The 24,023-nt window shown below is 45.9% G+C and overlaps 1 protein-coding gene across 5 annotated transcripts in view; it reads right to left on the reverse strand.

The window, feature by feature from the left end:
• The window catches only part of LOC142291396 (high mobility group protein HMG-I/HMG-Y-like), a 94,708-nt gene that overhangs the window by 52,698 nt on the left and 17,987 nt on the right, over nucleotides 1–24,023 (reverse strand). For 2 of the 5 annotated variants that reach the window (XM_075335869.1, XM_075335868.1), the window contains exons 1-3: nucleotides 11,785–11,885; nucleotides 11,607–11,708; nucleotides 7,263–7,316 (exon numbers count right to left, since the gene is read on the reverse strand). In XM_075335869.1, the coding sequence (XP_075191984.1) occupies nucleotides 7,263–7,316; nucleotides 11,607–11,708; nucleotides 11,785–11,859 (231 nt within the window). In that variant the 5' untranslated portion in view covers nucleotides 11,860–11,885. Of the gene's footprint in view, nucleotides 1–7,262; nucleotides 7,317–11,606; nucleotides 11,719–11,784; nucleotides 11,886–24,023 lie in introns of those variants that run through there. The other 3 variants (XM_075335872.1, XM_075335873.1, XM_075335870.1) reach the window with 3 other exon arrangements.

Consider the following 24,023-nt stretch of genomic DNA (forward strand, 5'->3'; position numbering starts at 1 on the left):
ATCCATTTATCCTCCGGAAGCGCCGAAAGGGATTTTGTCTTTACTCCATTACCCACGTGGGAGCACCTGTTCAGGACTCTCATTGCTTTTCCCGAGGATTCGTGCTGCATACTGGAGGATTAATAAGAGTTGATCCACTACACGGATCATACTAGCGAAAACAGAAGAAATCTGCACGGTGAGTGTAAAATTCGTATGATCATACAATCTGTGTTTACATACATCTACACTTAGATTTGGCGCCCCGTTCTCTTTTTTTCTTTCCTTTATTCTGTACTCCTAGGGATGAGTTACTGGAATCCCTTCCCTTACTTAGGAAGGCTACTAGTTTTGGCGGATACCTCTGAAATCTGTCCGCCTGGCTGCCAGGACCTCAGTCTTGTCTAACTCGGACAGACGAGCTCTAGGCTTAAGGCTTGGAGTGGGGACTACTTCCACACTGAGGCTTGCTCCCTTCCATTTAAGGGGGACTTAGTGTTGGGCCTGCCCTGGATGACATTCTGGACAAGGCGACTGATAGTCAGGCCTGCCGGATCCGACACCCTCCAGGCAACGGTCCTTTCGTCCCTCGATGCCTCGGGCCTCCCAGCCCAAGGGGAAAGGGGAGTCTGGCCGTTTGAGCTACCCTTAGGGTAGGGGGAGTAATATTCTCATCCCTTCCCATCCACAACGTCCTCAGCATGACAAACTGAGTCGGCTCGGGTGGGGGGGGACGGCTCTCTGCGGACCTTCACCGCCTGCCCATGGGTCCTACAAGCTCGTCTCAGAGGGTCTATAGGTAGAATTCATCCCCCCCCCCCCTCCTCCACCAGGCCTCTGAGTCACAGCCCTCTCACAGGGTTCTCAGGATTTCCTGTGCTCGATGATTCGGGAGTTAATACATTTGGGGGTCGTTTCCTCAGTCCCGAGTCAGGAAGTAGGGGTAGGTCACTACTCAGTCTCTTGTCAAAACACCATCTGGAGACGTCCGGATTATCATCAATCTGAAGCGTCTCAAACCAGCGGGTCAGATACCGACGTTTCGAGAATGGAGTCTGTGAAATCTGTTCCACTAATCGGTCTGCACCACCAGATGGCCTCAATAGACCTGAGGGACGCCTAGTTCCATGTGCCCTTCCATCCTTGTCACAGGCAGTACCTCAAATTGCGGTTCTGCACGGAGGGAACATGCTTCATTTCCAATTACACGTACTTCCCTTCGGGTTCTCCTCGGCTCCAAGAATCTTTTCAAAGATCATGGCTGAGGTGGTCGCCTTCCTACGATTGCAAGGTTGGACTCCGACAGACAAGCATCCTTCCCCCAGAGGATCACAGGTTGACGCTACTGGCCAAAATCTCGACGCTTCACAGACAAGCGCGCCCGACCCTTCGAGGCGCTATGTCGGCCCTGGGTTCTATGACGTCTTGCATTCCCTCAGTCTTGTGGGTTCCGGCCCACTCGTCTACAGGATCGTATCCTGGTTCATTGGGTCAGACTCCCTTCCTCCCTGAACAACCGGTTTCGCCTCTCGGCAACAGTCTCCTCGTCCTTCTCTGGTGGCTGTGTCCCAACAACCTGATGGTAGGGGTTGCCTGGACCCGGTCACCCCTGGTTACACTGACATCCGATGCCAGCCAGAGGGGCTGTCAGGCTATGGTGGCAAACTCTCCGTTCAGGGGGTCTGGAACCCTTATGTCAGCACCCAGTCCTCCAACTACCGGGAACTCAGGGCGGTCAGAGAAGCCCTCCTCGCTGCTCAGGATCTCGTCCGGGACACTCACGTCCTAGTCTACTCGGACAATGTCACCACAGTGGCACATCTCCGCCATCAGTGCAGTACAAGCTCAGGCGCTCTGAAGTCCGCGTCCTCCCGGATCTTCCACTGGGCAGAACAGTCCCTGCTATCCCTTTCTGCAGTCCATCTAAAGGGATCCCTAAACCTTCAAGCAGACTTCCTGAGTCATCAGGATGATCACCCAGGGGAGTGGAGTCTGGACCAAGCGGTGTTCTGCTCTCTGGTGGCAAGGTGGGGTACTCCAGAGGTAGACCTCTTTTGCTTCAGCATGAAATCGCAAGGTCGCAACATTTTTCTCCTTGAACCCTCGGGACAACGCGTTGGGGGTGAACACCTTCTGCCACAATTGGTCTTTTTGCCTCGCCTACGCCTTCCCGCCTATTCCTCTTCTCGCACGAACCCTGAGGAAGATCAGGGACGACGGAGCCACGACTATCCTGGTAGCTCCTCTGTGGCCGCGGCGGAGTTGGTACAGCCTGATCCTGACTCTCAGAATAGACGGACCGGTCCTCCTGGGTTCAGACCCCAGTTTACTGTCTCAGGATCAGATATTCCATCCGGACCCCCAGAAACTCAAGTTGGCTGCCTGGCTTCTGAGGCCTGGGCACTGACGGCCCAAGGATTTTCTGACAAGGTCGTGGCTACTCTACAGAAGAACCGTAAACCAGTGACTAATAGTATTTACAATAAAATCTGGATGAGATTTTCCTCCTGGTGTGGTTCTCTGCCTCCTGACCCGCTCCGGCCTAACATTGCGCAGATTCTCGACTTCCTCCAGAGTGGATTGGACTTAGGCCTTCGGCCCAGCACCCTGAAGGTGCAGATCTCGGCACTCAGTGCAGTCTTTGACACAGCTCTGGCAGATCGTCGCTGGATCCGCCGTTTCATGGTGTCCGCTAGTAGGCTCTGTCCGCGGCAGAGGATCCTGACACCTTGCTGGGATCTCAATGTGGTCCTTACCGGACTCTCTCAGTCGCCCTTTGAGCCTCTGTCCTCCTGTAGCATCCGTTCTCTCTCTCACAAGACTGCTTTTCTCGTGGCTATTACGTCCGCTTGGAGAGTCTGGGAACTTCAGGCATTATCCATCCGGGAGCCTTACCTGACCGTCAGATGACAGCATTGTCTTTCAGCTGGACCCTTCCTTCCCAAGGTGGTTTTGGATTTTCACCGTTCTCAGTCAATCGTCCTGCCTTCTGTCAGCATCCTCGGACTCCGGGGAAGGAAGTGTTCCATTCTTTGGACGTTCGTCAGACGGTGTTGCGCTACCTAGATCTTACTGCACCTTGGCGTATTGATCATAACTTATTTATACAGCCCTTTGGTCAAAATAAGGGCAGGAAGGTGGCTAAGAGTATTGTTGCCAACTGGATTGTGCGGGCCATTGGAGAAGCCTACCTCGCTCAGCATCTGTCTCCGCCTACCGGATTTACGGCGCACTCCACCAGGGCTACCTCTGTCTACTAGGCTGAACGGGCAGGGGCTTCTCCTGAGCAGATCTGCAAGGCAGCTACGTGGTCTTCCCCTCCATACTTTCATGAAGCATTATCATTTGGATCTGGATTCCAACAGGGATTTGGCGTTTGGCAGGAAAGTCCTGCAGGCTGTGGTCCCCCCCTAGGTATCAATTCGTTGGTATTCCTCCTATGCTGTCGTGGAAGGGACTGGAGAAATAAGAATTATTCTTACCGTTAATTCGGTTTCTAGGACCTTCCACAATAGCACGTAATTCCCTCCCTTATCCTCGATGTTCCTGGATGTGTTGCACTTCTCATATGCTATGGGTTCTTTGTAAGACACTGGCTATGGGAGGGTCTTTTTAACCTCTTGTGTTTCCTGTCCCAATTAGGGCGTGGAGAGAACCTCCTATGCTGTCGTGGAAGGTCCTAGAAACCGAATTAACGGTAAGAATAATTCTTATTTTGTTTTAATACTGCTTTAGGAGGTTTTTTTTTGTTTTTTTTAAGCGACAAAGAAAAAGTAAACAAAAAACATAAAAGCCACATATGACAAATTAAGTGATACTCTACCAGCACCTACCTAGATCCTGCACAGATAGCTGTGGTCTGGCACTGAATGTAGAGAACACGTCACTATTATACCAGCAGAGAACTACTGCAGCCTGAGATGACTGTTGCGGTCAGGTGAAATGCGTAGCAAGTCACCTGACCACAGTGGCCTATGCTGGATACGCTTGATGTCAGTAGGCATCACTTCAGTTATTTTTCTATACATCCCATCCCATGGGGAACTATATGCCCAGACAATCCCTACCACTTATCCGGCGTGAGATGCAGAAGATAAATAAAGAATTTATAGTCAAGGTATTTAGTGATAATCATAAGTGTGATCATGGTATTATACAGGTTGGTAAGATTACACTGATATCATCTATCATACTTTAACCCGTTCACCACCCAGCCGGTTTTCACCTTCCCGATAGAACAATGCTTTAGAGAGTCACTTTATGATGTAATAACTCTGGAATGTGTTAACGGATCCCAGTGATTGAGATTATTTATTTTCTGGTATATTGAACTTCATGTTAGCGGTAAATTTTGAAAAATATTTGAGTTTATGAAAATATCAAAATCCTGTCAAAAAAATGTGATTGTCAAACTTTGAAGTTTTATGGCCTTAAATCAGTTACATAATAAAACACAATTAATAGTTTTCCACATGTCTACTTTACATAAGCATCATTTTTGAAAATATTTTTGTTAGGAAGTTAGAAGATAAAAAAAATTAAATAAAAATTAATAGTTTGTGAAAAAAGGTGCATAACAAATTGGTTTATTGGAATAGCTTTGGGGGGACTGAATTCACTATAACCTATAGGATACTGGAATATAGAGCAATATCTGTATACACCATTACATTAGGTCTGTAAAAGAATACTACAGAGGTCTCTAGAAAGAGAATTTTCTTACATATAAGGCTACGTTCACATGTTGCATTTTTGTGGCATTTTTTTCTGTAGCAAAAACCTGATCTCTCGGCAGTAAGAAAAGCTGCATTTTTTTGCCGCATTTTTGGTGTGTCATTTGTCTACATACACGTTTAAATAAAGTTAGATTAATTTGCAGCAGAAACCAAAGCTGCGTTTCACTCATTGCTTTCAAGGGTGAAAAAAGCAGTAAACACGCTGAAAGAATTGACATGCTGCTTCTTTAAAATACGCAGCAGTTTTCCATGTCAGTCAGGCGTGTGCGTGCATGCGCATATATGAGATTTCTGGAATCACATAGGTTTTGCTGGTACTGTAAAAAGCAGCTTTATTTGCATCAAACCAATGGAAAAAAAAATGCAAAAATGCAAGGTGTTAACATAGCCTAAGGGTATGTACTATTTGCATTTTTTCACATGATAAAACTCATAATATTGGCAGGAAAAACATTGTACATTATGCACAAAAAAAAAAAAATCAAAAACTCTAGCTCAAAAACACACCGTGTGAATGAGATTCTGAAAATAATTTATTTAGCTGCTACATGAAAACGTAGCAAAAATATGGGTGGGTGTGTGTGTGTGTGTGTGTGTGTGTGTGTGTGTGTGTGTGTGTGTACATACAGTTTTACTAGTTAATCATGCATCTTGAGTTTGAGTTACAGCTGTAACAATTTACAAAAACAAGCTGAGGATTGACTAAATACTTAAAGAGGTTGTCCAAGCTTAGGGTTCAAGTGTGCAGTCACTGACTGCAGACTGGAACCAGTGCCTGCGGTAGGACACATGATTGCAAGTATACGATTTGCATACATGTGGTCATGTGCCAACTACAAGTGCACTGACAGGTAAGTACCAACTATCTGCCCGTTAGTGCTTTGGCACTTTCTTTTTTTAATGTCCCGAATGTCCACTTTAAGACAGGACCCTAAATGCAGAGTAATGTTCCCAAACAGATGACATCACAAAACCAGCTTCTCCAAAAATAACACACCTCTAACCTGCCATCTACCTGACAGGTGCCATGATCGTTCAGACCCTGCCAGGCATATATGACAGTGGATATATATTCTAGGTCTGAAGGAAGCTTGATGGACATGATCCGCAGTGAACTGCAAAAGGTAATACTGGGTGGGCACAAATTATGTCCATACAGCATGCTCCTTAGCCAATATGACAGAGGGCCAAACACAGCATGCCATTACCACTGAAGAACAGAGGGAGGTGTTTAATGTAGTTAGCGGGAAATCCCTTTTACATCTAGTCAGGTAAACAAAATTGTGATCAGGGGATTGTGATAAAAAGGAGTCCAAATGCTGGGATCCCCCCACAGATCCAGAGTACAGGTGTGATAGTAATAAAGATGATTGTTTTATAGACCGTTTATATTGTGGCCAGGAAGTGCACTCACAAAGGGGACATCAGGACCGAGTTCATTTGGGGATATTAAGCATCCCAGCAGTCAGATCCCTAGCAGACATTTGGGCCCTATCGTGTAGACAAGTACTAAATATATTTTAGAGGAACTAGGAAAACGACTGCTGTAGGAAGGAAGAAAATAGGAGAACAAGAAAGGCCAGAAAGATGTTGGTGACAGAGGACTATTTTTAGGCGGACAAACGATTATCTGCTGCCGAGACTGTGAATGCTGAACAGTGTGTTGCCTGCCGGGTGGTCGGGTTTGTCATAATGCAGATTGGATAGACCGATTGCTGTGTGACACTGGGGAAAACCCAGCGGTCATGGTGCATATTGGTACTAATGACAAAGTTAGAAAAAGGTGGAAGGTCTTTAAAAATTACAGGGAACTAGGAGAGCGGCTACATCCAGGACCGCCAAGGTGATGTTTTCAGAAATACTACCAGTGCCACAAGCATCACTCGAAAGACAGCAGGAGATTAGGGCTATAAATACATGGCTTATAAATTGGTGCAGGAAGGAGCGGTTTGGGTTCATGAGAACTCGGCCGACTTCTGTCAGCTACAGGCTGGGTGCAGCTGTGCTGGGGGAAAAAAAAAAAAATTTGGTCAGACAGTTGGAGGAGTTGTTAAACCAATATCTGGGGTGGGGGGGGGGGGGGGAGGATGGTAGTTGTGCAATAAAAAGGAATAAATAGAGTGAGACAGCAACATGCAAGGAAATTGCACACGTAGAGGGTTGCACCACATTCCAAATAGACCAGAAACACAAAAAGTTGGAGGTGTCTATTTATCAATGCTAACCTGAGACCTGTGCTCAATGAAAACATTGGAGGGAGCTGCGACAATGTAGTCAGTATGGTTAATGTACACGAGGAGGGCAATAATGGAAAGCTGCTAATTTAAGTTTTATATAAGCCTCCTAAACATAGCTGAACAGGTAGAGAATGAAATGCTGCAAATTAAAAAGGTCAGAATAATAAAAATAAATAATAATAATAATAATAATAATAATAAATAGATCCCTATAAAGGGGGATTTCAACTATCCAGACATTCAGTGGGACATAGAATCTTCTGGTTATGTAGAAAGCTGCAAGTTCTTATCTACAATTCAAGACAATTACCTCTCTCAGTTGGTAGATGAACCGACCAGGGGAGATAATTTGCTGGATTTTGTCCTGTCAAATACACCAGATATAATTTCAGATATACAGGTCAGGGAGCAATAGGATTGTAGTGACCATAATATGGTAAGTTTCAATGTAATATTTAATAGAACATTTCAAAGGGGAAATGCTAAAACCTGGAATTTTAGGAAAGTTGATTTCAACAAATTAAGGGAAGAGCTTAAATGTGTAGATTGGGACAAAGTCATGGTAACTGAGGATACTGAACACAAATGGGGTAAGTTTAAGGATATACTCCTAGAGTCCTGTAAAAAAACTTATACCCTCTGGTGATAAAATGTCTTTGGAAAAAAAAAAAAGAAAAAACCACTGGATAAATAAGACTGTACAAAGTATAACAAAAATAAGGTGCATTCAAAATCTTAAAGGCATTTTAAGACATAACATGCAACAACATAATAGAGAGAATAACATCCTGATAACCAGCATGTATTTATGAAAGTCGTGTCTAACCAACATGTTGGGTCTCTAGGAGGAGTGAGTGCAAATCTGGATATTGGTAATGCAGCTGATGTGATTTGGACTTTGCAAATGCAAATGGGTAAAGAATTGGCTAAAAGATAGGAAACAAAGGATCTTTGCTAGGAATAATAATAATAATAATAATAATAATAATAATAATAATAATAATAATACCGATTCTTTTTAATCTCCATTAATGACCTTGTGGATGGGATAGATAGTAAAGTGTCAGTCTTTGCTGATGACACCAAACTATGTAGGATATTAAAACCTGACCTTGTTAGTACTATATTACAAAACGATCTGGATAAGATGTCAGAATGGGCAGATACTTGGCAAATAAGAGTTAATGTTGGGAAATGTAAAGTATTGCACCTAGGACGGAGTAATCCTATAGCTGCATTAAATGGAAGTAAACTCGGGACTACAGAACAGAAGGACTTGGGGATTCTGGTTACAAATAAGCTGAGCAGCAGCACTCAATGTCAGGCAGCAGCTGCTAAAGCAAACAAGATATTAGGGTGTATAAAAAGATTAGATCCCGTGATCCCAACGTATTGTTACCCCTCTATAAATCACTTGTAAGGCCACATCTGGAATATGGGATCTAGTTTTGAGCTCCACATTTTATAAAGGACATTCAGAAGTTAGTCGGTTCAAAGGTGGGCAACTAGATTATTGAGAATAAATGGAAGGCCTCCTATATGATGAGCGGTTGAAAATGTTAGATTTGTTTAGCTTACAAAAAAAAAAAACAAACAAAAAAAAAAAAAAACAACATCTCAGAGGAGATCTCATTTATATGTATAAAAACGTGTGGTCAATATAAAGGACTGGCACATGACTAATTCCTACCAAGACAATACCAAGGAGCAGGGGGCACTCACTGCGAGTGGAAGAAAGCGATTCCAGAAGCTAAATAGGAAAGGGTTCAGTTAGAGTAATTAGACTGTGGAATGCCCTACCACAAGAGGTAGTAATTGCAGATACTATAACAACTTTTTAAAAAAAGCTGGATGATCTCAGTACACATTATAAGCGATTTTGTGCCAAAATATATAATTTGTGGAGGAAGGCTGAACTAGATGGACCCAGGTCTTTTTTCAACCTATGAATTTCTCAAGTCCAATACATTAAATGAGAAAGTTCACAACTCACCAAGCTTATAAAAAAAAAAAAACAAAACAAAACTGGATACTAGAACACTTGCAGGAAAAACTGAATTCCACTAAACGAAGTCAAACATAGGAATCACTTGTTTTTTATCAATAAAATAAGAAAAAACCACAGTAAAATCAACAGAGGGACTACCAAAATAGCCATAATAAAGTATAAAGTGTGAAGAAACACACCAAACCACCATAAAAAGTATATATGTACCGTATTTTTCGGACCATAAGACGCACTTTTTTCCCCCAAATGTTGGGGGAAAGTGGGGGGTACGTCTTATGGTCTGAATGTGGCTGCGGGGAATGAGGGTGCTGCGGTACAGCGGGTCATCGGGGACACGAGCAGCCTGTAGCAGCCTGCCGTGACCACGTGGACCCGCTCATTTAATATGCACGCCCATCCCCCGCCCATCATCCCTCAGCGCTGAAGCAGGCACTGACAGGTGGGTGGGATGATGGGCGGGGGATCAACAGCCGGCCCGCATGATCACCCCTGGCAACTACGGCCTGGAGTGATCATGTGCGGCTGTATTCACTGCTCCCCGTGCATCATCATCAGCGCGGGGTGCAGTGAATCAGTGTACAGTACTCACCGTTCCCCTGCAGCATAGCTCGTTCTCCCCGTCTGTGTCAGCGGCAGCGCTGCTGAGTGGAGCCATCACCGTTACCTTACTGTATCGATCATCTCCTTTGCCGTCGGCTGGGTGGAGACTAGCGGCGCGCACAGCGATGACGTCATCGCTGTGCGCACGTGTCCACACGCAGCCGCCACCGGCACAGACACAGGAGATGATCGCGATGCAGCAGGGTAACGGGGACGGCTCCTCTCAGCGGCGCTGCCGCTGAGACAGACCGGAGGACGAGCGATGCTGCAGGGAGTGAGGTGAGCTGAGGTGAGTATGAACGTTTATTTTTTTTTTATGTGCCACAGGATGGGGTCATCATCCGAGCAGGATGGGGTCATCATCCGAGCAGGATGGGGTCATCATCCGAGCAGGATGGGGTCATCATCCGAGCAGGATGGGGTCATCATCCGAGCAGGATGGGGTCATCATCCGAGCAGGATGGGCGCATATGCCATGATCGGTTATATAGCAGGATGCGGCCATATGGCAGGATGACTGTATATAGCAGGATGAGGGACATATACTGTATATACAAGGCAGGAGGATCATTACCAGGATGCGGCACCTTAGTAGAGAATTTGGGGACATTACCCCCATAACAGTGTAGGCAGCAGATCCTCGCCCCATAACAGTGTGTCATGACCACATTTTTTGCTGAAAATTTTATTTTCCCATTTTCCTCCTCTAAAACTAGGGTGCGTCTTATAGTCCTAAAAATACAGTACATAGTATAACACTACATAAATAGATTAAAAGGTATCTGTATTTGATGTCCATTATAGTATGTGTCAAAAAAAGGTACACAATTACATTATATTTTTATATAAGAATAAAAATATAATGTAATTGTGTACTTTTACACATACTATAATGGATGTCCAATATAGATACCTTTAATATATTTATGTAAGGTTATACGTGGTCCCTCTGGTGATTTTTACTGTGGTATTTTTTTTTTTTTTTTAATTTATTTGTTCAATAAAATTATATTTTTATTTCATGTTTGGCTTAGTTTTGTGGGAACTGAATTTTTCCTGCAAGTGTTCTAGTATCCTTTTTCAACTTCTGTAACTATATGTAAAGAAAAACCCATTTCAGCATATTTTTGAGAATAAGGAGGTTTTTTTGGCTCTCCATTTCAAAACAAAAAAATTGTCTGGCACAACTGTTGGTATAAGTGCAATGTGTAGGTGCACATTCATACTGTGGTCAGTAACACAAAACCTAGAAAAAAAAAAAATATGAACAAATGCCCCGTAGTATGTAAAATTGTATTAACAACATGGCAAAGTACCCTGACTAGTTTGTTAAAAAAAAAAAAAAAAAAGTTAAAACTATCCAACCGCAACAAGGTGTACCTAATCAGGATGGTCCTATCTAGTATTTCACCTAAGTGCCAATCAGGCCTCAATAGTCAGGGGCAGAGCATGGCGCAGGCATCACTAGTGCTATATTCATCATTTAATTAAGAGAATAGATGAACTGTCATCGTGAACGCTCTAGGAGGGAATCTGTCAGAAGATTTTTGCTATGTAATCTGTAAAGAGTAGTAGATAAGGACCAAAACATTTCAGTGAGGTGTCATTTTTAAGATGTGTGCCATTTACTTACAATGGTTTTATCGCTAGGATATTATCATGGCATGAGGCAGCTATTCCCTGCAAAGTGATCAGACCACACACCCTCTGGTAAGCAGCTCACTGTCAATAGAAAATGTAAACAAAGCAGTGATGTGGGCAGGGTGAGCTTTCTGAGCTCTTCTACATGTCACAACTACTGCACCTTTTGTCCTACATTATACTGCTGTCAGATGAGGCAGCGAAAATCTGGTGATAAATTCCCTTTAAATGACTTATCACGATAGTATAACCTGCTGTTAAAGAACACCACATTTATATTTCAACAGCATTTTGGTAGCATTGGGGTTAAAACAGGCTGAGTGTAAAAGCACAAGTGTTTCAGCTTTTTTCATTTTTTTATACAAAGGAATAAGACAAATAAAAGCTTTTAAGTCTAGCAATTACCTGTGGCTTTTTTCGAGGACGCCCTCTACCACGTTTCTCAGTCTCATCTGCAGAAGCCCCTTTTGCAGCAGTCTTGGCCTTTGAGTCGCTCATGCTGACAATCTGCAAAAGACTGTGGAATGTTAATAAGAGCCTTAATTGAATAATGTGCATCTTTACCTGACAGCTCAGCAAGAACCTTAATTCCACTGTTTGACTGCAGAAACATCGTCACGTATTCTGTTGGAGTGAACATCCACTCTGATGGAATCATGAAGATGCAGCTTTTCGGAGCGTTTGATGGCCTGCAGCAGTGATGTGACAATGCCACATGAAAACCAAGAGACCGCAACAAAGGTGCATCGCTGGATGAAGAGGCATATTTTTCATAATTTTGGGGTACCTTAGTGGCTAAGAAGGGATTGTGTAGAAAAGAACTCTCCCTTTAAGGTTGGGGACACACGGGCTTTATTGCGAGTCAATTGCATAACACACGGCTCCCTCTCTGCTGAAGTGGACGGCTGCTTTCACACATCCGGTTTTTGCTGAGCGGCACAATACGGCACTTTTCAGAAAAACCGCAACCGTTTTTTTTTGCCGCCAGTTGCGTTTTTTCGCATAGACTTGGATTAGTGCCGTATTGTGCCGCATGGCCTTGCGTTGCGTCCGTTTGACGGATGCAGCATATTTAGCCCATGCGGCAGCCGGATGGAACGTTGCCTGGCACTTTTTTGTGCGGCGAAAAAAAAACGCATCGCGCCGGATCCAGCGCGATTTACAATGCAAGCCTATGGACACCGGATGTGGCGTCCTGCGGCAATAACTGCATCCGGCCACCGGATGTGGTTTTTTGCACTGCACACGCTCAGTATCAAGCCACATCCGTCAAAAACGGACGGGCCGCATGGAAAAACTTATGCAACGGATCAGTTTTTTTTTCGCCGCATCCGTTGCATAGGTTTTTGAGCCGGATTGAGCCGCACTGCAAAAAACGGATGTATGAAAGCAGCCTAAGCCGAGTGTTAGGACACTGTGCTGCAGATCCTGCAATTACAGCACAGCCACAAAAGGAGAAGGGCTGGCGCTGCGGAGGAGAGGGAGTAATCTCCTCTCCTTCACGGTCAGCTGATGCGATTCTCGCACTGCACTCCTGTTACACCAGTGTAATGTTAAGTGCAGTGCGATGTTTCTCTCGCACCCATTGACTTGAATGGGTGCGAGAGAAAAATCAGATTCCACCCGCAGCATGCGTCAATTTGTTTCTAGGTCCAATTAGGGCTGAGAATTAAAAAAAAAAAAAAAAAAAAATTTAAAAAAAAGGTCATGGAGCAAGAGTAAAAATTGGTCCGACTGGAGCATGGAGTCAGAGCATAGAGTCAAGGTCATTGAGCATAAAGTAAAATTGGTCCGACTGGAATGCGATTTTTTTATCGCATTCCACTCGCTCAGTTTTACTACTGTGAGCGCTTACCCTAAAGTTTAAGCTTTGCGGGAGGAGGAGGCCTTATTTCACAGATCAAAGATTGGCCTTTATTCCAGACATGGTAAGGCTATGTGCGCACAGTGCGTTTTTCGCGGCGTTTTTCGGGTGCGTTTTTGGCCTCAAAACTGCAGGACTTTGCTTCCCCAGCAAAGTCTATGAGTTTTCGTTTTTGCTGTCCGCACACATCTGTTTTTTTTACCTGCGTTTTTGAGTTAAAAAAAAAATGGACATGTCAGTTCTTTCCTGCGTTTTTCTGCGTTTTCCCCCCATGCAATGCATTGGAAAAACGCAGCAAAACGCAGCCAAAAACGCACCAAATCGCGGCAAAAACGCATGCGTTTTTTGATGCGTTTTTTCGACGCGGGTGCGTTTTTGTGCGTTTTTAGCGGCCAAAAACGCAGCGTCAAAAAGACGCAGTGTGCGAACCTAGCCTAAATAGTGAGACTACAAAGCTCAGCTGCTTGTAGCTTTAATGGATATTTAAATAAGTGTCAGAGAGCATGCTTGGCCAGTGATCCATTTAAAGGGTATCTGTCAAGTCTAGAAACATTATCTACCAGCAGATATAGGTGTAGTCTTCAGGTAAATGGCCATTAAAATCGGGTTTAGCTGGGTAGTTGTCATGTCTAGCAGGCAGTGCCTTTAAATGCTCCCTGCACTGCCATAACGACTAAAAGCCAGTTGCTGCAGGGAGAATACAACTTCATTTTCTCCCGTTGCCATTATTCCGGTAAGCCGGATAAACAGGATTTAAGTGCCATTTACCTGCATATTACACGACATTCCTTTTAATCTCGTTTTTCTGCACATAATCACAGTGATCTCACCCTGTGCCTGGATTTCTGTAACCCCTTCACCCTAGAGCAGGGGTCTCAAACTCAGCTGGGTGTATGGGCCGCATATAGAAAAAAAAAAAATGAGGGGGGCCGCATTATTTGCAGGACAAAGTGAACATTTTTAATGAATCCATGTTTTTTTTTCTATACATCTTGGATCACTTTTGTAAACATTTTTCGCTTGTTTATTATAACAAACGTGCACTTTTTTGTTAAGTTTATATACAGAAAAGCATTTTTAATGTAAATAAAAAAAAAGTCATGCTTTAGGATTTTATTTTTTTTTTACATTTTATCACCTTCTTGTAATTGTTTTACAATTAGCAGCATCATATAGTAATCTTAGCCAAAATCTTGTAGTAATGTGCCCATCCGTGTGCCCTGTAGTAAGGTGCTCATCCTTGTGGTATTGTACCCAGTAGTATAGTGCCCATCCTTGTGCCCTGTAGTATTGTGCCCAGTAATATTGTGCTCATCCTTGTAGTATTGTGCTCTGTAGTATTCTGCCAATTCCCGTAGTATTGTGGCCATCCCTGTCGTATTGTGGCCATCCCTGTCGTATTGTGGCCATCCCTATCGTATTGTGGCCATCCCTGTCGTATTGTGGCCATCCCTGTCGTATTGTGGCCATCCCTGTCGTATTGTGGCCATCCCTGTCGTATTGTGGCCATCCCTGTCGTATTGTGCCCATCCCTGTCGTATTGTGCCCATCCCTGTCGTATTGTGCCCATCCCTGTCGTATTGTGCCCATCCCTGTCGTATTGTGCCCATCCCTGTCGTATTCTGCCCATCCTTTAGTAATACGCAAACAAAAAAAAAAAAAATCTCACCTTTCCTCCGTTCCCTGTGTGCCCACGATCAGTACTTGCAGAGTTTTGGATGCAGCATGCTTCAGCTGCGTCCAAAACCCTGCTATGTATGGTAAAAGCACAGTGGGCATGGGATTTCTAAAAATCCCATGCCCACTGTGCGTGTACGGCCCGCAGTGAAAACGGAACTGCGGTGTGGCTTCCAGAGGCCGCAGCATGTGAATTTATGCTGCGGCGTCTGAAGCGTCCTCCCTAGGCAGAGCACAGCGAGGAGACCGCAGCGGCCCGAACCCCTGATCGCAGGCACGGGCAGCTGCGGTCTCCTAAGGAGTAGACTTGCAGCCCCGCCGATCAGGACGCGCTGTGTCCAGCACGCAGCGGGTCCTGAACTTAAGCACGTACCTTACCTGCTTGTCGCGGCCCGTGACGATCGCGGCTCTGTGCTGAGGGTCGGCGCCGGCAGGAACTTCACTGCATTTGAATCCATTTGCGGTGCAGCGCAGAGGAGCTGTGTCTGGACCAATGGCTGCTGTCTGCCAATCAGATGCAAGGAAGTGACGTCGCTGTATGACGTCACCTCCTTGCATCTGATTGGCAGACAGCAGCAGCAACTGGGATAGAACTGACAGCTCCTTGCGCGGCACCGCAGATGGATTCAAATGCAGTAAAGTTCCTGCCGGCGCCGACCCTCAGCATAGAGCCGCGATTTGTCACGGGGTCTGCGGGCCGCAACAAACAGCCTCAGGGGCCGCATGCGGCCCGCGTGTTTGAGACCCCTGCCCTAGAGTATGGTTGTCACCTTCTGACCAGGCCAAGTTTTCCAATTCTGACCACTGTCACTTTAAGATGTAATAACTCTGGAAAGCTTCAACGAATCTCGGGGATTCTGGGATTGTTTTTAAATGGCATTGTACTTCAGGACAGTTAAAAAAAAAAAAAAAAAAAAAAAAGGTAGGACAATTTGTATTGCATTTGTGAAAATATTGGAAATTTGGCAAAAATGTCGTAAATTACATTTCCCACATGTCTACTTTAGATCCGCACATTTTTTAAACATTTAGTTTTTGTTAGGAAGTTTATCAGTAATTTATCATTAAAACTTACAAAAAAAACTTTTTTTTATTTTCAGGACCACATCACATTTGAAGTGACTTTGAGAAGCCTAAGTGACAGAATAAAATACCCCAAAAGTGACACCATTCTAAAAAAAACTGCACAACTCAAAACCACATGCAAGATTAACACATCAGGTGCTTCACAGGAACCAAAGCAATGTAGAAGGGAAAAAAATGAAAAATTTTCCTTTTTCCCACAAAATATTACTTTAGCCCCAAATTTGTCATTTCCACAAGGGTAACAGATAAAAATTGACAGTCCAAATTGTTGTGCAAATCTCCCAAGTACAGGGACATCCCATCTGAGGTGGAAAACTAATATTTGGGTGCACAATAAACAGCACTCAGGAGGGATGGAGCGCCATTCGACTTTTTTAACTTAACCCTTTCAGCCCCCGGGCGTTTTCAGTTTTGTTTTTTTGCTCCCCTTCTTCAGAGAGCCGTAACTTTTATTTTTCTGTCAAGCTTGCTATATGAGGGCTTGTTTCTTGCGGGACGAGTTGTACTTTTAAATGTAACCATAAGTTTAACCATATAGTGTACTGGAGAACAGCAAAAAATTCCAAGTGTGGAAACACTGCAAAAAAGTGACCGCACAAAAGTTTTTGGGATATTTTATTCACTATGTTCGCTATACGATAAAACTGATGTATCGTGATGCCTGAGGTCAGTGCGAGTTTGTAGACACCAAACATGAATAGGTTTACTTGTATCTAAGGGGTTCAAAATTCACAAGTTTGTCCAAAAAAAGTGTTGCACGGTTTGCGCCATTTTCCAAAACCCGTAGCGTTCTGATTTTTCAGGATCTATGGCTCAGTGACTGCTTATTTTTTTGTGTCTCGAGCTGACGTTTCTAATGGTATGATTTTTGCGCAGATGCTACGCTTTGAGCGACTCGTTGCATTTTGAGCAAAACTTGCGGCTACCAAAAAACAATTTTAGCGTTTGGAATTTTTTTTTGCTGCTACGCCGTTTACTGATCAGATTAATTGATTTTATATTTTGATAGATCGTGCATTTCTGAACGCGGCAATACCAAGTGTGTACTTAACCCTTTAATTTGCAATGGGGCGAAAGGAAGGTGATTTGAACTTTTAAATTTCTTTTTTTTAAAAAAAAAAAAAACACTTTATTTTACTAGTCCCCTTAGGGGACTATATGGATTAGCAATCTGATCGCTCTTCCATATCTGTAGATCTCACCTACAGAGCTGAGAACTGCAGATATGCTGCTTTACTCAGTGCTGGCACTATGCTGACACAGAGAAAGTGACATGTTAGCTACAGGCGTCATCACATGACCCTACCATGGCAACCACCGGAAGTCACGTGATCACGCATGTGACTTCCGGTGGGGGCGGCGGTAAGTAAAAGTAATGGCCGCGCGCCTATACATCTCGCTGCCAGATTTTGGCAGCGAGATGTAATGGGTTAAAAGTTGCAGGTAGAAAGCGATTCCACTCGTAACTTGCAGGCACACGTCAGCTGTTAAAATCAGCTGTGTGCGCGGATCCCCATGGCAGGCATTAACCTCACACGATCCATGACGGATATTTGTGGCAGAAAACAACTGTTTTGGTGTATGGCAGGGCTCGTAAGGGAAGGAACACCATATCAGAGTGCAGATTTAGGTGTAATGGTTTGCGGGTGCCATGTCACATTGGCATAGCCACTGATATGGCAGAAAAGCAGAACCCCCCCTCACAAGTGACCCCTTTTTACAAACTGCACTCCTGAATTAACTCATTTAGGGATGCAGTGAGTATATTGACATCACAGGTGTGTCACTGAGTTTTATACCACTTGGCGGTGAAGAATTACATTTTTTCATTAAAAGGTTTTTAGCCACAAGTTTTTAATTTGTTATAAAGGCTAATGAGAAAAATGGACCAGTTTGAGGAGTCATTTTTCTTTAGTGCATCAATACCCTCCATGTAATCGGGAACCACTTGAGGTACAGTGCAAAGCAGAGAAGGTAAGAAGCACAATATTCGACTTCAGATTTTGCTTGAATGTTTTCCGGATGCCATCTCACATTGGCAGAGCACCTGAGTAGCCAGAACAGTAGAAATTACCACAAGTGACCCCATTTTACAAATTGCACCTCTTAATTGATCTAGGAGTGCAGTGAGCATATTGACACAGGTGTGTCCCAAAATTTTATACTATTGGGCGGTGAACAAAATTTTGACCACTAAAAATGTTGTTTTAGCCCCAGATTTCCATTTTCCCCTCCAAGAGGAAAAAGTAAAAAAAGGCCCCATATGTTTCACAATTTTTCCTAAATGTGGCAATACCCCCACATTTGACTGTACAGTACTGTTTGGCAGGACCACAGGGCTCGGGAGTGCCATTTGATTTTTGGAGCACAAATCTTCCTAGAAAACTTCGCAGATTCTATTTGCAGAGCCCTTAAGTGCCAGAACAGTAGAAACCCCCTCAAGTAACTAAATTTTGGAAATTACACCCCTCTACGGGCTCATCTATGGGTGTAGTGATTATTTTCTGAAGGGGTTAACTAGCGTCAGTTTTACAGATCGGATCGTTCCGGATGCGGCAATACCAAATGTGTACTTTTTACATAAATATGCATATTAAGTGGTAAATTTATTTTACTCTTTATTTTGTGATTTTTTTACAATTTTTTTTTTTTATTTATTTTTTAAACATGCTCTTGGCATGATCCCGGAGGCTTGCCGTAGCTGGGTGACCCAGAGGTCATCATGCGTGATCACTTTGTGAGGGGTCCAGATCATATGGGGGAGGGAAGTGCAGTTCCTCTCTCAGCCCCGAAATAATGCGATTGCTATTAATCGCAGCATTAGGGGGTTAAACAGCCAGGGGCATTGAATGCACCATTCTTGTCTGAGAGTTGGGTCCCGGCTGTCAGGAAATCTAAGTCCCAGTGGCGATAGTGTGGGCACAGGACCTGTTCCCCAACGGTCGCCATAACATACCCAGTACCTCACCGGTTAGTAACCCCTCTGCAATCATGACGTAATGGGTACGCCATAAGTTGAAGGGGTTAAAGAGAACCTGTCAGCACAAATTTGTAATGTAAAGACATGGCTGTAATGACCCTGTAATACTGATAACACTGATACCTTTGGTGAAGAAAATTGGCTTGGCTGTTCTTTTTTTAATCAACATTTGAAGTTTCCTGCTAACTAGATTTAGGTGCACAGGGGCTGGACTGTATACAGGGTCTTCTCTGTCTGATTCCACAGACCCTGCCTAAAGTCTGAAGTCTGGTCGCTGCCGAGTGCTCAAATGGAGAAGGCAGGTTATTCACAGACCTGAGGCAGGCGGAGGGGACGGGGAATCACAGACAGGGAGAAGACCCAGTGTACAGTCTGGCACCTGTGTACCGAAGCCTAATTAGCAGAAACCTTCAATGTTGATTATAAAAGAACCACAAAACTGATTTCTTCACCAAAAGAATCAATTTAAATCAGTATTATAGTTCTGTATAGTTTACATTACAAAATCATGCTATCAGGTTCTCTTTAAACGAAACCTGTTTAACAATTCATGCTACCCAAACCAAGGGTACCATGAATCAGATCCTGGCTGCACAACTGAAAGAAGGTATATTTGTTTCTGAAATGCACAAGCATTTCAGATAAAATATACTTTAGAGCAGTGGCGTAACTAGAGTTTGATGGGCCCTGGTGCAAAATTTGGCCCGGGGCCCCCCTCCATGTACACCGACACTTAAGGGGGCTTTACACGCTACGATATCGCTAATCTTTTATCGTCGGGGTCACGTTGTTTGTGACGCACATCCGGCGTCATTAACGATATCGCAGCATGTAACACCAGTGACCTTAAGCGACCTCAAAAGTGGTGAAAATAGTTCACCATGGAGAGGTCGTCCTAAAACCAAAAATCGGTAATGGTTGATTATCGATGTTGTTCGTCGCTCCTGTGGCAGCACACATAGCTATGTGTGACACCGCAAGAACGACAAACATCTCCTTACCTGCCTCCACCGGCAATGAGGAAGGAAGGAGGTGGGTGGGATGTTACGTCCCGCTCATCTCCGCCCCTCCGCTTCTATTGGCCGGCCGCTTAGTGACGTCGCGGTGACGCCGCTGTGATGCCGAACGCACCTCCCCCTTGAGGGAGGGATTGTTCAGCAGTCACAGCGACGACGACGACCAGGTAAGTGCGTGTGACGCTGCCGTAGCCATAATGTTCGCTGCGGCAGCGATCACACGATATCGCACACACGACGGGGGCGGGTGCTTTCAAGGTCGTTATCGCTAGCAATTGCTCTGTCATACATCTTTCCCTCTGACGGCCAGATCCTGGGAAGGTGGCGTACAGTACAGAAGGAAAATATCCACCCCACCAATGCCTAACTCTTCCTCCATACGAGAGAAGTCTGCAGGAGCCTCTATCAGATGGTGCTTATCTACATGTCCTCTTAAGGCCCAGTCACACTAAACAACTTACCAGCGATCCCAACAACGATACAACCTGATAGGGATCGCTGGTAAGTTGCTAGGAGGTCGCTGGTGAGATGTCACACTAAGCGACGCTCCAGCAATCCCACCAGCAACCTGACCTGGCAGGGATCGCTGGATCGTCTCTACACGGGTTGCTGGTGAGCTGTCACACAGGCAGATCTCACCAGCAACCAGTGACCAGCCCCCAGCGCCGCGTGAAAGCGATGCTGCACTTGGTAACGAAGGTAAATATCGGGTAACCAAGGTAAGGGCTTCTTGGTTACCCAATATTTACCTTGGTTACCAGCGCACACCGCTTAGCGCTGGCTCCCTGCACACCTAGCCACAGTACACATCGGGTTAATTACCCGATGTGTACTCTGCTACGTGTGCAGGCAGCAGGAGCCGGCTTCTGCGGACGCTGGTAACCACGGTAAACATCGGGTAACCAAGAAGCCCTTACCCTGGTTACCTGATATTTACCTTCGTTACCAGCATCCGCCGCTCTCACTGCCAGTGCCGGCTCCCTGTTCCCTGCACTCCTAGCCACAGTACACATCGGGTTAATTACCCGATGTGTACTGTGGCTATGTGTGCAGGGAACAGGGAGCCGGCACTGGCAGTGTGAGAATGGCGGACGCTGGTAACGAAGGTAAATATTGGGTAACCAAGGTAAGGGCTCCTTGGTTACCCGCTGTTTACCGTGGTTACCAGCGTCCGCAGAAGCCGGCTCCTGCTCACTGCACATTTAGTTGTTGCTGTCTCGCTGTCACACACAGTGATGTGCGCTTCACAGCGGGAGAGCAACAACTAAAAAATGGTCCAGGACATTCAGCAACAACCAACGACCTCACAGCAGCAGCCAGGTTGTTGCTGGATGTCACACACAGCAACATCGCTGCTACGTCACAAAAGTTGTTCCTTAGCAGCGATGTTGCTAGCGATGTTGCTGTGTGTGACGGGGCCTTTACAACCACCCAAACTTCTATGTGATCCACATGAATATATAAAGATAAAATCTGGAAATCTTTTCCATTGGAATACATGTACACTAATTCCTTCCAGCAAAAGGAAATCTAACCTACTCCCAGACTTCATCCTCTGGAAAATCTTGTATCAAACTATTCTTGGTGGTACCCCTTCCATCCTGCTCCATTATTTTCTTCTAATCTTCTGAAACAGCCCTCTTGTGGAGCGACTGTACATGATAAAGGCTGTTGAGCCGAAACGTCCACCATCTTTTGTCGCCATCAAATAAATAATCACTTTTTTTGCAAAGAAAGAAACTTTTTGTCTTCATTTTATCAACAAGAGACTGCAGTGTCTATTACATAATACATTCTGGGACTATTGACTCCACACTAGCATCTCTAATGAAATCATACTTCAGCTGAGTGCATAAAAATACCCTATAACTTTGATACATCTTTCCCTCAGCACCCAGCTTTCCCATAGAGCATGGGAAAGCTGGGTGCTGAGGGAAGAATCATAGCAGAGCATGGGAAAGCCAGATGCTGAGGTAAAGAGCCCTTTTCCCTCAGCACAAAACATTACCATCCCATACTTGTATCTTTGTCCCCCCTAGTATATAGTTCTCCAAATACTATAACAGCCCTCACATAGCCTTCCATATAATATAAAGGGTCCCACATAACCCTTCATATATTAGAATGCAGCTCCATAGTCCTCCATGTATTATAATGCATTTCCCATAGTTCTCCATATTTTATACTGCACCACATAGTCCTCCATGTTTTATAACACACCCCCACAGACCATGTGTAAGGTAGCCTCCATATTCCTCCATATATTATAATGTAGCCCCCATAGTCCTATATGTATTATAATGCAGCCCCATGAATCATCATATTGTATTATACAGCCCCATACTCCTCCATGTATAATGTACCCCTATACTCCATGTATAAGGTATCCTTCATTTTGTATTATGCAGCCCCATACTCCTCCATGTATAATGCACCCCTATAGTCCATGTATAAGGTGTCCTTCATGTTTATTATGCAGTCCCATAGACCTCCATGTATCATGCTCTAGCCCCCCAGGGCCTCTATGTGTCATGCAGCCAGCCCCCCCCAGGGCCTCCATGTGTCATGCAGCCAGCCCCCCCCCCAGGGCCTCCATGTGTCATGCAGCCAGCCCCCCCAGGGCCTCTATGTGTCATGCAGCCAGCCCCTCCCAGGGCCTCTGTGTCATGCAGCCAGCCCCCCCCCGGGCCTCTATGTGTCATGCAGCCAGCCCCCCCCAGGGCCTCTATGTGTCATGCAGCCAGCCCCCCCCCCCCAGGGCCTCTATGTGTCATGCAGCCAGCCCCCCCAAGGCCTCCATGCGTCATGCAGCCAGCCCCTCCAGGGCCTCCATGTGTCATGCAGCCAGCCCCCCCAGGTGCCATGCAGCCAGCCCCCCCCAGGGCCTATATGTGTCATGCAGCCAGCCCCCCCCAGGGCCTCTATGTGTCATGCAGCCAGCCCCCCCTAGGACCTCTATGTGTCATGCAGCCAGCCCCTTCCAGGGCCTCTATGTGTCATGCAGCCAGCCCCCCCCCCCCCCAGGGCCTCTATGTGTCATGCAGCCAGCCCCCCCCCCCCCCAGGGCCTCTATGTGTCATGCAGCCAGCCCCCCCCCAGGGCCTCTGTGTCATGCAGCCAGCCCCCCCCCCAGGGCCTCTATGTGTCATGCAGCCAGCCCCCCCAGGGCCTCTATGTGTCATGCAGCCAGCCCCCCCAAGGCCTCCATGTGTCATGCAGCCAGCCCCTCCAGGTGCCATGCAGCCAGCCCCCCCCAGGGCCTATATGTGTCATGCAGCCAGCCCCCCCCCCCAGGGCCTCTATGTGTCATGCAGCCAGCCCCCCCAAGGCCTCCATGTGTCATGCAGCCAGCCCCTCCAGGGCCTCCAAGTGTCATGAAGCCAGCCCCCCCAAGGCCTCCATATGTCACACACACTGCTCCCCACACCGCCTGCACCTCCCAGATCACACACACTACACCCCCATATGTCACACACCCTGCTCCCCATACAGCCTGCACCCCCCAGATCGCACACCCTACACCCCCATATGTCCCACATTCTGCTCCCCATACAGCCTGCACCCCCATATCACACACATCACACCCCCATATCTCACATCCTGCTCCCCATACAACCTGCACCCCCATATCTCACACCCTGCTTCCCATACAGCCTGCACCTCCCAGATCACACACTACACCCCCATGTGTCACATACCCTGCTCCCCATACAGCCTGCACCCTCCCATATCACACATACACACTACACCCCCATATCACACACCCTGCCCACATATCTCACCCTGCCTGTACTCCAACTTACGCCTCTCAAACACTCTGCACCCTTCACATGCTTCTGTCACAGTCTGCAGCCCTCATATCCCAATCACCCTGCAGCCCCCCTCATGTTCCCTCTTTTCTCATTACCAGTCATCATGTGTCCAAAGTATCTTCTCCTGCTTTCTCCCCGGCAATCCCGTGTCTCCTCCCACACAGTCACATGGGCGTGACATCATCGCAGGTCCTGGTAGGGATGGTTTCCGTCTGCCGTGCAAGCAGGAGCGTTTCTGCTCTGCTGCAGGTCAGGAACGCCTGGTGGGCCTCTCCAAGTCAGGCGCCCCTCTGCCCCCTGCTGACACTGGGCCCGCCTGACTCACAGGCCGGCCCCCCAACGGTCGCGCAGTCGGCCACTACACAGCGGCACTACACATAGGGGCCC

Source organism: Anomaloglossus baeobatrachus, chromosome 2 (assembly GCF_048569485.1).
Source record: "Anomaloglossus baeobatrachus isolate aAnoBae1 chromosome 2, aAnoBae1.hap1, whole genome shotgun sequence".
Classification (NCBI taxonomy): Eukaryota; Metazoa; Chordata; class Amphibia; order Anura; family Aromobatidae; genus Anomaloglossus; species Anomaloglossus baeobatrachus.